Source organism: Talpa occidentalis, unplaced genomic scaffold (genome assembly GCF_014898055.3).
Source record: "Talpa occidentalis isolate TD23 unplaced genomic scaffold, MPIMG_talOcc4v2.1 talOcc4.5, whole genome shotgun sequence".
NCBI lineage: Eukaryota > Metazoa > Chordata > Mammalia > Eulipotyphla > Talpidae > Talpa > Talpa occidentalis.
Genome location: NW_023604861.1, coordinates 93,594,175 through 93,606,713, shown reverse-complemented (window position 1 = coordinate 93,606,713; position 12,539 = coordinate 93,594,175). Strand labels below are relative to the sequence as shown.

Genomic DNA, 12,539 nt, shown 5'->3' with positions numbered 1-12,539 from the left:
AGCGGCTCCGTCCGGAAGAGGGGCGGGGCTTGGGGAAGGCCCGCCCACGCGGGAGCCATGTCCCCGCCGGCTGTGGCGACCTCGGTGAATGACAGCGCCTTGCGGTTCCCAGTGGAAGGCTGCCTGCCTTTTCCTGGTTTCTTTGCTCCACAACGGGCGCAACAGGCTGTCATTCCCATTCATCGTAGAGGCGGGACTTGAGCTCCCCGACCCGCAGGCGGCACCGAGGGGGTGACGTGGCGGGCCGGGCTCCTCTTCCTCCCTCCGCCGCTCCCAAGTTTACCTTCTCCCCTTCTCGTGGTTATTTCCCCGCAGCAGCTGCACACAAACACGCTGGGGTCGGTCTTTCCCTTCTGGAAACAGAAACCCGTCACCTTAGTCACAGGAGCCTTCCAATCTCACCTCTCTTCTCTCACGATTTCGCGGGAACTGCCCTCCGAGGTCGCCCAAGAGCTTTTCTAAAAAGCATGCTTTTGTTTGATCATAAAAATGACTCCTGTTCACTGTAGAGAACTTAATGAAAGTATACAATAGAAAACAAAATCTATGCCCCACTCTTTAGGGACAGTACTATGTTTTAGTATATGTCTTGCAAACATTTTTTTTGATTGGGTAATACACGCTAATGGTTCAAAAATAGAACCTATACCTTCAAAAAAAGGTAGAGGTTAGAAAGTTCTTTCTCCCTACCCCTCCACAGGTTGCCACTTAACATTTACTGTGCTTCCATCTGGTGTTTTGTTTTTGTTTTTTAAATAAATACAAATGTCTTGTTTTCCCTTCCTTAATGTATTTTCTTGGTTTTTGTTCTGTGCATATTCATTTGCTCCCAAGTTGAAAACATTGAGTAGTTTCGCATCCCACTGCTTAAAATTACTGTTATATTTATTTGTTAATTGTTGCTTGAAGTCGTTTTATGACCATTTGCTTTATAGACTGTGATTATGTTATAGGACAGAGAGAGGGGCAGCCCAAACCCCGCAAACCTGCCTATTCTAAATGGGTTCTGCCATCCGCCGCATCAACACAAAACATATGAGACTTTAATGGGAAGGAACTTTAATAAAACTAGGAAACAATACAGGTAAGGCAAATAATCTAGTTTCTAGATGAAGCACCCAAAGTTACCCATCCCCTCGTGGGTAAAAGTCCATCCATATGGGAATGGCGCAGAGCAAAGCCCCAAAGCCTGCCACAAGTCTAAAGCATCTTCCAGTGGGGACCCACAGAGAAGGGTCACAAACAACCGGACAAGTCCGGAAGGAAAAGAGCAAAATCAACATCAAGATAAAAGCTGCCATTGTCACCTCCCCACGGGTCTCACCCACATCTGTGTCACCCAGTCCACGACCAAAAGACAAGCACAGTTTGTTCACGTGTCTCTAGGCTCCATGTGCCTCCTCCAGGTCTCCTGGCTCCATCCTACTTCCTTCCTCAGTCTCTTCTTCTCCTTCTCCTCCTCCTGCTCAGCTCCACCCTCCCTTTGGTGGGGCAGGGAACCTCCCCCTTTCCTGGGACCACCCTGTTACAATTACAGTGATTAAAAAGTGTTAGTCACGGGCCTCCCCGGTGGCGCAGCGGTTCCTCGGCGGCGCCGGTTCGATCCCCGGCTGCTCCCCGGCCACCGGAGGAGGATCCCACATGGTGCGCAGATCTCTCCTGCCACCCGCTGCTCCCCTCAGCAGTGTACTTCAGTCCTTCTGCCTGCTCTGCTCCCCACTCTGGCTCTGGTGAATTCTCTCACCTTCCCGCGCTTCTGACTGTACCCAGTGCATGTATAAACAAAACAAACAAACAAATATAATAAATTAATAAATAAAAACATGCCTCTATTAAAAAAAAAAAACACTAAGAAAAAGTGTTAGTCACAAATTTAATGGAACATGCAATTTAGTGGTGCATTCAAATATTTACACAGTTGTGTGCATGTGTGTGGCATTTCCAAGAAATGCAAAGCAAGAAAAGTACAGAAATTATGTGATCTGTTGAGGAACGGCCCTTTATGCTGAGGTTGGGAGGGTGTAGGTATTTCTCAGTGGAGTTTGAAGGAATGTTTCCTGGATGAACATACAGCATGTGTTAAGACCTGGAGGTACGTGGAAACCTGGTATTTTGCGTAAATCTGAAGACTAAAGATAGGATTTTGAGATAACAAAGATCAAGGAGAGTGACTGGGGAGCCAGAGGGAGATTACAGAGTAAATGATCAGAGAGTTGTCCATGGGAGGAAGGTGTGAGAACCAGGTTGGGGTGAGCCATAGAAAGTAAATTTGCTTCTGGTCTTGTGTTTTAGATAACACTGAAGTGTAAATGTTGGCAGGGGGGGGGGGGGGGCGGGTTACTGAATATGTGAGCATGGAATTCAAAGGTGAAAATAGTAACTATTTTCTAACAAATGTAAATATGTCCAAAAGCATGCTGGTTAATGGTTTAATTAAAAGTATTTTATGAATTGCTCATAAGTGTTTATTTTTTTTGACAGTTCCATTATTATTAGAGATCTGCATTATTTTTAGCTTTCTACTCTTGGTAACTGCTATTTATTCAGGTAATGACTAGGTACATTTTAAGATATAAAGAAAGATCAGAAAGATTAAGCAGTTTGCTTAAATTCCACATGTTATCTTAACCCAACCTTTGATAGTAGTGAGTAGTCATAATCTGCCAATTAGCTAGGAGAAAAATATTTCTTAACTGTTGTATGATATTTAGTACACAAGTAATTCACATGACTGAGGGCAAGTTGCTAAATTGATTTAAGTAGCTTTCTGTGTCTGTAAAGCTGGAAAGATCCCAACCTGTCTGACCTTTTGAAGGACTTGGGATCTCATATTCCCAGGTCTTCAATCCTCCAAAACTCCTTAATAAAATGGTTTGAATTCCTCCCCCATTGCTTTAATTATCAGCTCCTTCCTTATGAAATGGGAATAAAAGGATTGAGAAAGAGATAACACATGGAGTATTTAATATAATGCATAGCATAGGATAAAGGCTTTCAAAATTTATTATTATAGTAAATATGTTAATTATAGACAAATTAAAAAAAAAAGATTAGCCAAAATAAGAAAATAAAGCCTGTGGTCCAGAGCTACTACCATGAATATTTTGTTGGATCTTTTTTATGGGCATGTATGTGCATATGATAGATTAACTGAAAATGAAGTAAGTTACAAAACCATATCTATAATTTTTACCTTGCTGATGTCTTTGTAGCATTTAGAATTAAGACTAGGCAAGTGAACTAGAGTCTCCTCTGGGACACTGTCATCTTGTTTTCCATGGTTTCTTTACTCAACATTCTTTGGGGGGAGCTTCCAATTGTGAAGCCGTAGGATCAAATACAGCAGAATGGTGAGAGCAAACTTGGTTGTAGTGAGGTTAAGTAGTGAATGGAAGGTAAGTAGAAACTGCCTTTTCTGCAAGTTTGGAAGGGCATTCCTAATATGGGAGAGAATCAAGTGTTTTTATTGAGGGGAAAAAAATCATTAGAGAGCATGACCAAGCTTATCAAACGGAGTTGATTATTGACAGAACAAGGTACCAAAGGAAGAGGGATTGGAGCCTATGGGGGATTAAAGCAGTTGATCTTGGGTTGAATCAGAGTTGACCCTGAATCCTATGGAAAGGCAGTTAATTAGGTAAGGATGTGGGAGATCAAAATAAGAGATTTCATCTCACCTGAATTTTCTTGATAGTCTTAGAGGTTGGGCAGTCTTTGAAAGGGAGAAGATGGGGATTAAATTGAGGGCTTCCGAATGGTGAAGAGTGGTTGAGGGAACTAGAAGACAGAGTTGACCAAGGACACATGTAGTAAACACTTGAGTAGCAGGTGAGCGGTACTGAAGGCCTGGCTGAGCTTAGGCACCACTTATCTATTGTGGCACCTAGTTCAGCTATGTGGGTTTTCTCAGGCAGTACTTCTACCTGGGATGGAAGTAAAGAAAGCAGATGTTAGAACTACACCTAATTTAGATCAATTTTGGTGTAAAGAGATGATAGGAGGTCACTTTAATAAATCTTAAAATATCCTTGTACCTTTTCATGATAAAAACACTCAAGCAACTAGGAAAGAAGAAAACTTCCTCAACCTGAAAGTACAGAAACATCACAGCTGACATTAATGGAAAAAGACATCTGGGTGCTTTCCCAGAAACAGACAGTGATGTTTGCTCTCACCACTTCTATTCACCTTTGTACTGGTATTAGCCAAGATGATTAGGCAAGAAAGAGAATATAGGGCATCCAGATTGCAGGGACAAAATAAAACCTCTATTTTTCAGATGATATGATCTTGTATATAGAAAATCCTAAGGCATTCACTAAAAGTTTATTAGAATGAGTTCAGCAAGTTTGTTAAATATGAGATCATAAACAAAAATCAATTTTATGTGGTTATACATTTACAAGGACAATTAAGAAACAATTCCTTTAGCAATAGCACAAATAATAAAATCCTTGGGAATAAATTTAGTAAAAGAAATGAGGGGCATCCCTGGTGGCACAAGGGGTTAAGATAGCACTATGAAGCTATCCGCAGCCATGGCAGCTCCGTTCCTGGCCAGGGAGGTGACCCACATGGTGCAGCAGACCTCTCCTGTCTCGCCCGCTGCTCCCCTCAGCAGTGTATTTCAGTCGATCTGCCTGTTCTGTCCCCCACTCTGTCTCTGGTGACTCCTCTCACTGCCCCACCACCTCTGGCCTGTATCCCAGTTCTTGTATGCATAAATAAACATATCTTTAAAAAAGAAAAATAAATGCAACATGTATACTCTGTAAACTATACAATATTAAATAAATTAACATACTTTTCAACAAATGGTGTTGGGACAACTGGCTAATAAGTATATGTAGACACGTTCAACATCACTAGTATTAGCTAAGTCAAAATTACAATCATACCTATGTGAGTGGCTATGATGCAAAACCCATAATAACATGTTGGTGAGGATGTGTACATACTGGAACTCTCACCTATTGCTGGTACAAATGTAAACTATTGCAGCTGCTATAGAAGAAATTTGGCAATTCCTCAAAAAGTTAAACATAGACATACCATATGACCCAATTCCACTCCCAGGTAGGTACCCCAAAGAATTGAAAACAGGGACTCAAATATTATGCTGATATGTCACTGCTCATAGCAGCATTATTCACAATAGCCCAAGAGCCCAACAGATGAATGGATAAACACAAATGGATTTATACACACAGAGGAATATTATTCAACTATAAGGGAATTCTGATAAGTGCTATTATATGGATGAATCTTGAAAATATGCTAGGAGAAGTAAGCTAGGAAGGAAAGGACAACTCATTCCATTTATATGAAATATTTAGAATAGACAAATTCATAGAAACAGGAAGAAAAGAGGCTGCCAGCAACTGGGGAGAGGGAGAAATGAGGCACCTTTGCTTGATTATTATAGAGATTCTGTTTGGAATAATGAAGTTTTGGAAATAGTGGTGATGATTGTACGACACTGTGATGTTAATATCATTGAATTATAAAAATAGTTAAAATGGTAAATTTTATCTTTATTTTTACCACCATAAAAAAAGGAATGAATCACTGACAGATACTACAACTGGGTGAACCTTGAATATAATCCGCTAAAAAAGTGAGACCTACAACTTGGATTATTTCATTTACTGGAATGTTCAGAATGACAAATTCAGAAACAAAAAGTAGATTAGTGGTTGCACAGGCCTGCAAGGGTGGTGGGTAGGGCAGGAGGAAATGAGGGTTACTTTTGAGGTGATGAACATTCTGAAATTGACTATAGTGATAATTCTATGCTAAAAACCATAGAATTTTAACACTTTAAGTGGGTGAATTGTATGTTATGTGAATTACATCTCAAAGCTATCACCAAAAAAAAATTAATTGCATTCTTAGATACCATGCAAAGTAAACACAGGATGCCCCTCACATCTTGGCAATTATTAAAAAAAATTGAAAATAAACAAGTTCCTTCCTTTGGATCTCAGTTATCAGGAGTGACTGGTCTATGTACATTTGAGTCTGGAAGCTGGGTTGGGTTTTTCTAATTGCATCAAACATGTATAACACCCTGCTCCAGTAAGTGATGATCTTTTTCTGCCTCTCCACAGAAATCTTTCACAGGGCTTGGCATGAAGTTGGGACTTGATTCAACAAAAGGACTGAAACAATCAGAAAAGGTTTTGCAACTGCAATTTTATTTTCTTTTGTGAAAATAAACAACTGGGAGTTTAAATTGCTCCAAAAAAAACCCCCATAAAAACAAAAAGAAATACACACAGAAGCATGTGAGGTGGTGGGGAGGAGGGTCTTTAGAACTTTGGCAGATTGTGCTAGCACTTACCCAGGGGACAGGAGCCAGGCCTAGGAGCCCGGTCCCATCTGCCATGCTGGGACCATCAGGGAAAGATCAGATCTCAATTGGTAAGGGGGTGGAACACAGACTTCTTCGAGGAGGAAGTGGCAGGCACACACCTTGAGTCCCTTCAAATGTGGGGAAGAACCATTTCAGAGAACTTCTTTCCCTACTGGAAGCTGGAGACTGGTGGGTCAGGGCTCACTGAGGGGCAGGAGATGCTGGTGGAGAAAAATCAGGCAGAGCTGGCTTTTCACATGGTGACAGCCTTACACTGGGCAGAGAACGAAGGAGGCAAAGAACCGGTGGAATTGAGGAAAGGAGAAAAAACTTGGGCGAGATAAAAGTAAATGTCCAGCAGTGGGATCTAGAAGAGGGACAGACAGGAACGGCAGCAGTGGCCAACATGCGCACTGGGCAGGACATGGTGGGCATGGGGAGCAGGGAGGGGGCAGGAGGAACAAGAGGTAGAGAGATGGGTGTCTTCTGCCCAGGTCCATCCACGACAGCACTTAGGGGAGAATAACACACTACTGTTCAGTTCTCTTTCTTTTAAAGAATTTTTTTTGTTTGTTTTGTTTTTTTTAAAAAAGCCTTAAGATCAGCTACTGGTTACATCTACAAAATGTAAAGTGCTGTTGTTACCAGTCACTTTACAGAACAGTCCAGAGTGGTCAAATATTGACCAATAAAGTTTCTTTTTTTTTCTTCTGAATCATTACTACTCGATGAGTCACTTGTCAGCCTGCGTAGGTCAGGGGGCAGCTTAGTGGGCAGACTTGGTGACCAAGGAAAGAGGCTGGGCCTGGAGTACTGGCAGGGTCTGGTGGGCATGGAGTGTGGCTGGGAAGGTAGGAGGAGAAGTCAGCAGAGCTGTAGGCACGGACCCGATGGGGAGGGGTCGGGAGAGGAGGGGTGGCTGGCTACCCAACTGGCCAGAGGTGGTGGCTGCGGCCTTAGCCGACAGGAAGGCAGCCGAGTGGAGAGCCAGTTGAGCCCGGGTCTCTGGCTTGGTGGTGAGGGAGAGGGGCTGGGCTTGCTCTGAGTGGGTTGCAGCAGGAGCAGCTGGCGAGGCCAGGGCTGCAGAGGGAGTGGCAGGGGAGTCCAGCATGCTGCCATGGGAGGAGGCAGGGCTGTCACAGGGCTTCTCCGGAGGCAGGTACTGAACGCATGGCTTCTTGCTTTTGGAGGCCAGAGTCCCTGGCAGGGGGAAACACAAGAAAGAGTAAGCAGCCAGTAGCTCTGGGTAAGGCAGAGGCTGCGAAAGAGCCCTGGTTACACATATCCTCTAGAAACACCCAGGGAGGGGAGAGATGACCTGAAATACTTCTGAGGCTTTTCAGACTAGGTGACTGCATTCAGAGACCTAGCGTAGAGAAGAGGCACTGCCAAAACGACAATGGGTCTCTGACTTGGGGAAAACAACTCTGTCTAAGGCTCCTCATCCTCCTGCCTTTATCTCATCCTTTGTGGGCTGGGTCTCTATTTGTTTTAAAATTTGGAGTTTGTGGGGGCCTCCCTGGTGGCGTAGGAGGTTGAGTGCAGGCTGTGAAGCTGTCTGCAGCCTCTGCAGTGCGGGTTAGATCCCTGCCGGCCGTGGAGATACCCATATGGCACAGCAGACCTTTCCTGTAGCACCCGCTGCTCCCCTCAGCAGTGTATTTCGGTCAGTCTGCCTGTTCTGCTCCCCACTCTGTCTCTGGTATATCCTCTCACTGCCCGACCCCCTCCCCCCGGTACCTCTGGCCTGTACCCCAGTTCTTGTATAAATAAATCTTTAAAAAAAAATTGAGGTTTGTTACTATCAGAGAGGGTACAGCACCTGAGTAGGGTGGTACAGATTTTGCATCATATACACATTATATACATATTTTACTCATGTGCTTATAGGCAAATTAATATATAAATTATATAGATACTGCAAAGAAAGAGACAAGAGTTTCAATGGTATCAGCAGCTCTACGCTCATTCTACATGAGGGCGTGGACCATGAGGGCGTGGACCCCTCCCTTGTCACAGCAAGCCTCTTTGTGCTAGGTGTGATTCTGGTGTAAAAAGATATAGTCCAGGGCCTCATTGATGGCACAGGGGTTAAAGTCTCAGCGCTATCAAGCTATTGCATACTACTGTGGTATAAGTTCATGAGTTTGATACCCAGCCAGGGAGCTACCCACATAGAGCAGCAGACCTCTCCTGTCTTACTTGCTGCTCCCCTCAGCACTGTATTTCAGTAGAGCTGCCTGTTCTGTTCCCCACTCTGTCTCTGGTGAATCCTCTCATCCCCCACACCTCTGGCCTATACCCCAGTTCTTGTAAGCATAAATAAATGAAAAAATAAAAAAGTCTTAAAAAAAAAAAGATATAGTCCACATTTTGGGCACAAAATGCCAAACCTGAACAAACTATTTCTTTTGGTGTTCAGCTGAACAGAATTAGAGGAAAACAATTCTACTGGATTCACTGAGTCTCTAACACCATCTTCCTAAGGGAATTTTCAGAGATAATTTCCACTAAATTCAGTTTTTACCATATGTATTTAGAACCTACCCTCAAATCAGTCACAGCACAACTAAATAAAAAAGCACTTAGGCTTCGAGTCAGAAAGTGCTGGAAGAAAATCCTGCCTCCACCATTGACAAGCAGAGTGACTGGGAAAATCCTTTTACTTCTTTGAGTCTCTTAATTTGTTATCTCTAAAAAGGGGGCAGTAATAACATCCATCTAAGTATTCATGAAGCTCCCATGAGGCTGCAGTTCTAAAATTGGCGGCTATTACAACACAGTTAAGATCACTCCTGGCCATCAGAGACCCGGGGACAACGTGACAGTGGGAAGGAGCAGCAGAGAGGCTTTGTCCCCCTCAAAACTCACCCTCTGCCTCTTGAACTTGCTGCTGGGACTGTGTCTGCGACAGCTGCTTTTCTCTCTTCCTCTTCTTTTTCTTACCCTGAAAAAATACAGCCAAAGGAAGTGGTAACCAAGGACAGAATACCCAGCTTTTCAGGGAGATACCCAGATGGGAAGGTGGGAGACAGGATGTTGCCCACATTCCTTAGCCCTCCCAGGGGAGGGTGGCAGGAGAAAGGAAGCCACCCAGGGACTTTCCCCTCCCCCAGGGGCCTCAGGAGCAGGCAGAGTGAGCTTCCCAGACACACCACTCTCCTTTGCCCAACTGGAGTGTGCGGGCCCTGCTGGGAATGGCCTTGTCTTTTCCCTGTTCTTTTAATTTGCTTTTCATTTGTTTCCCTGAAACATTGACTCTTGATCTTTTTTTTTTTTTTTTTTTTTTTTGAGGAGACCCAGGGCCAACAGAGAATCTAATGCAGTTATGAATCCTCTTATCAGAACATACTCAAACCTGCCCATTCTCAGAGTTTTTGTGGTTTTTTTTTTTTTTTAAAGATTTATTTATTTATTTATATAAGCACTGGGTACAGTCAGAAGCGCGGGAGAGTGAGAGAATTCACCAGAGCCAGAGAGGAGAGCAGAACAGGCAGAAGGACAGACGTACACTGCTGAGGGGAGCAGCGGGTGGCAGGAGAGGTCAGCACGCCATGTGGGACCCTCGCCTGGTAGTCGGGGATCGAACCGGCACTGCAGAGCTTCACAGCCCAGCATTCAACCACTGCGCCACCGGGGAGGCCCTTTCAGAGTTCTTGATGTTTGCCCTGAGGCCCATGCTTTGGTCTCTGTGCCCCAGATTAAGCACCTGTGGCTACAGACACTCTTACCACCAGTGCTAGCACATGCCTCACGTTGCACCCTGAATTATGGACCCAAAGGCCGGGCCCAGGTCAGTAGGGAGGGGCACGCACTTCAGTCTGTCCTCAGGACACCAAAGGCATTCCTTGCTGACCTGAGAATTAAAGTGCCTTCCTTCTTATAGAGAGACCTATATTATAGACTTCTTCCTGGCCGAAGGGTCCTCTGTAAATGTGGCCACCTTCCTTCTCCCTCTTACAGAAGCTGCCCCTAGGCTGAGCGGGCACTTACATAGTTGTCCCGGGCTGACCAGGTCGGGTAGAGCTGAGAATGAAGTTGCCGCTCCTTGCGGGCCAGTTCGTAATACTTGGCCTGTTCTTCACGGGACAGGTTGTGCCACTGCAGGGGAGAGGGTCAGAGCCATGAGTGCAGGAACGCTGACCACCACGGCCCTCAGGCTAAGGGCAGCTCTTACCTTTCTTCCCAGGATTTGGTTAATGGCTGCACTTTCCTTCAGGGTGCACTCAGCCACCACCTTGGCCCTCATCTCCTTCATATACAACATGAAGGCATTAAGAGGCTTCTTCACGTGGGGTTTCTTTTCTTCTTCCTTTTTCACCGTGACCGGTGATTTCCTGGAAGCCACATGGCTGTAGGTTAGCATGTGTCAGCTGTCACCCCACTCACCACACCTGCCTCCCCAGGAGGCTTTTAGCACCTGAGCATCTTCCACAGGGGGTTCCTAATCTCTCAATTATGCAGGCCAACTTTAGTGGCAAGGTAACTTCCTGATAGAGGAGCAGGGGTGGTGGTGGGAACTGGGGTGCACAGGCCCCAGTTGATAAGGAGGAAGGGGGCAGGGCACTGTCAGCAGAAACAACAGGGGCATTGGCAGGGAGCCCCCTCAGCCATGTGGCACTGATCTGGCTTTCCTGCAGTCTCTATGGCCCAGTGGTCAGAGCACAGGCCTCTCAGCTCTGCTCCTACCACCCCGCCAGCGGCTGCCACGAGACCGGGAGGAAATCCTCCTTTCTGAATCTCATATTTCCATGTGTAATGGCGGGAGAGGGGAGGAGGGAAATTGAAAGCTTTCTTGGTTCTCCCTTTAGCCTCTAAATCCTTGACTATAAAACTTTCTTTAACATGAGAAAAGATGTGTGGGTTTCTGAGAGGACGAGAACAGAGTCAAAGGGAAAAGTTCCCAGAGGACATCACTGAGGGAGGCCGTTGGGCTACCAGCTAAATGCCTGTAGGAGACGCCCCCACTCCCCAAATCCAGGCTGCCCATTACTCACGCGCTCACAGCCGGGCTCAGGCTGGGGGGTGCAGGCTCCTGCTTGACAATAGGTGACACGATGGCGGGGTGGGGGATCCCTGAGGTGGGTAGACCAGGATGGGCTGGAGCCACCATATGAGGGGAGAACCGACTGGAAACCAGGCTAGGTACCGGGTGGAAACAGACGACAGAGCAATTTAGCTGAGTGTGTGTCTCCCAGCAGAGGCCATGGGTGGCTCTCCTTAAGGGCAGAGGCCAGCAAACACCCAGCCACGGCAGAGTCTGAGGAGCAGAAGGCTGTTTGCTGGCCTCGATGGAACCAGGTTTAGGAATCTCCAATAAATCTCCCCTTCCCCCACAAATGCACAGGGCTCTTCTATCTGATGCTGGAAGTGGTAGGATAGAAAAACACAAAAGTAGGGGTAGTGTGCCAGAGGCTGGGGCATGTGAATGGAAAATAAGGGCTTATGCTGTGGTTTCCCTTCCTTTGTCATTGGAGGTACGGCTGTACCTGTTGGCTGGAGCTGGGCCCTGCAACAGAAAGGCCTTTTTACTGTCCTCTCTCATGACCTCAGTTCAGGAAAACTTAAACTTCCATTCTCTGGCTTGAGCGTGAACGACTCAAAATGCTTCAGTGTCGTGAAGTCTAGCATGTGAGTTGGGGTACATGATGTGGCAGGAGGGTGGAGTGTGAGCGTCTGGAAATTCTTCTCTTAGTGAAGTGAGAAAACAATGAGCCTGTGTCTCCATTCTGAGCCTGGGGCATGCGGAGGCGCCTCAGCAGGGAGAGGTGGGAGGAAAGGTGAGGGCGAGCTGGTTAATGGTGAGAAAAGGGAAGGAGGCTAGAGAAACCACCCCCTGCACTGCCGCCTGGTGCTCACAGCCCCAGTGCCAGGACCCACCTGGACATGGAGGCGTTCATGGCGAGGGCAGGGTAGGGGTGCCGGAAGCCACCGGGAGGAAGGGAGTACATGGGCTGTCCTTGCCTGTAGGGAGCAGGAGCAAGGAAGTCTTGTTAGCATACTGGCCAAAACGGGACTGGTCAGGACAGAGAAGGAGAGGGGGTTGGGGGGAAGATGAGAAACACAGGGCAGGAAGTAGGACGAGTTGGGGAAAGCTGCCGGCGGAGAGCAGGGAGGTCTGAGTCCTGCTTTGGTGGGAGGGCGCTGCCACGGCATGGGGGTCCGTACCTAGACCCCGGGGTAG

General features: G+C 46.2%; 1 protein-coding gene across 2 annotated transcripts in view; it reads right to left on the bottom strand.

Annotated features, from left to right (window-relative positions):
• Positions 1–6,084: 6,084 nt before the first annotated feature.
• Positions 6,085–12,539, bottom strand: part of TCF7L1 (transcription factor 7 like 1) — a 147,254-nt gene continuing 140,799 nt past the window's right edge. The window contains exons 8-13 of one of the 2 annotated variants that reach the window (XM_037527732.2): positions 12,236–12,319; positions 11,353–11,496; positions 10,533–10,692; positions 10,349–10,456; positions 9,227–9,302; positions 6,085–7,555 (exon numbers count right to left, since the gene is read on the bottom strand). In XM_037527732.2, the coding sequence (XP_037383629.2) occupies positions 7,122–7,555; positions 9,227–9,302; positions 10,349–10,456; positions 10,533–10,692; positions 11,353–11,496; positions 12,236–12,319 (1,006 nt within the window). In that variant the 3' untranslated portion in view covers positions 6,085–7,121. The remainder of the gene's footprint in view (positions 7,556–9,226; positions 9,303–10,348; positions 10,457–10,532; positions 10,693–11,352; positions 11,497–12,235; positions 12,320–12,539) is intronic. The other variant, XM_037527734.2, reaches the window with a different exon arrangement.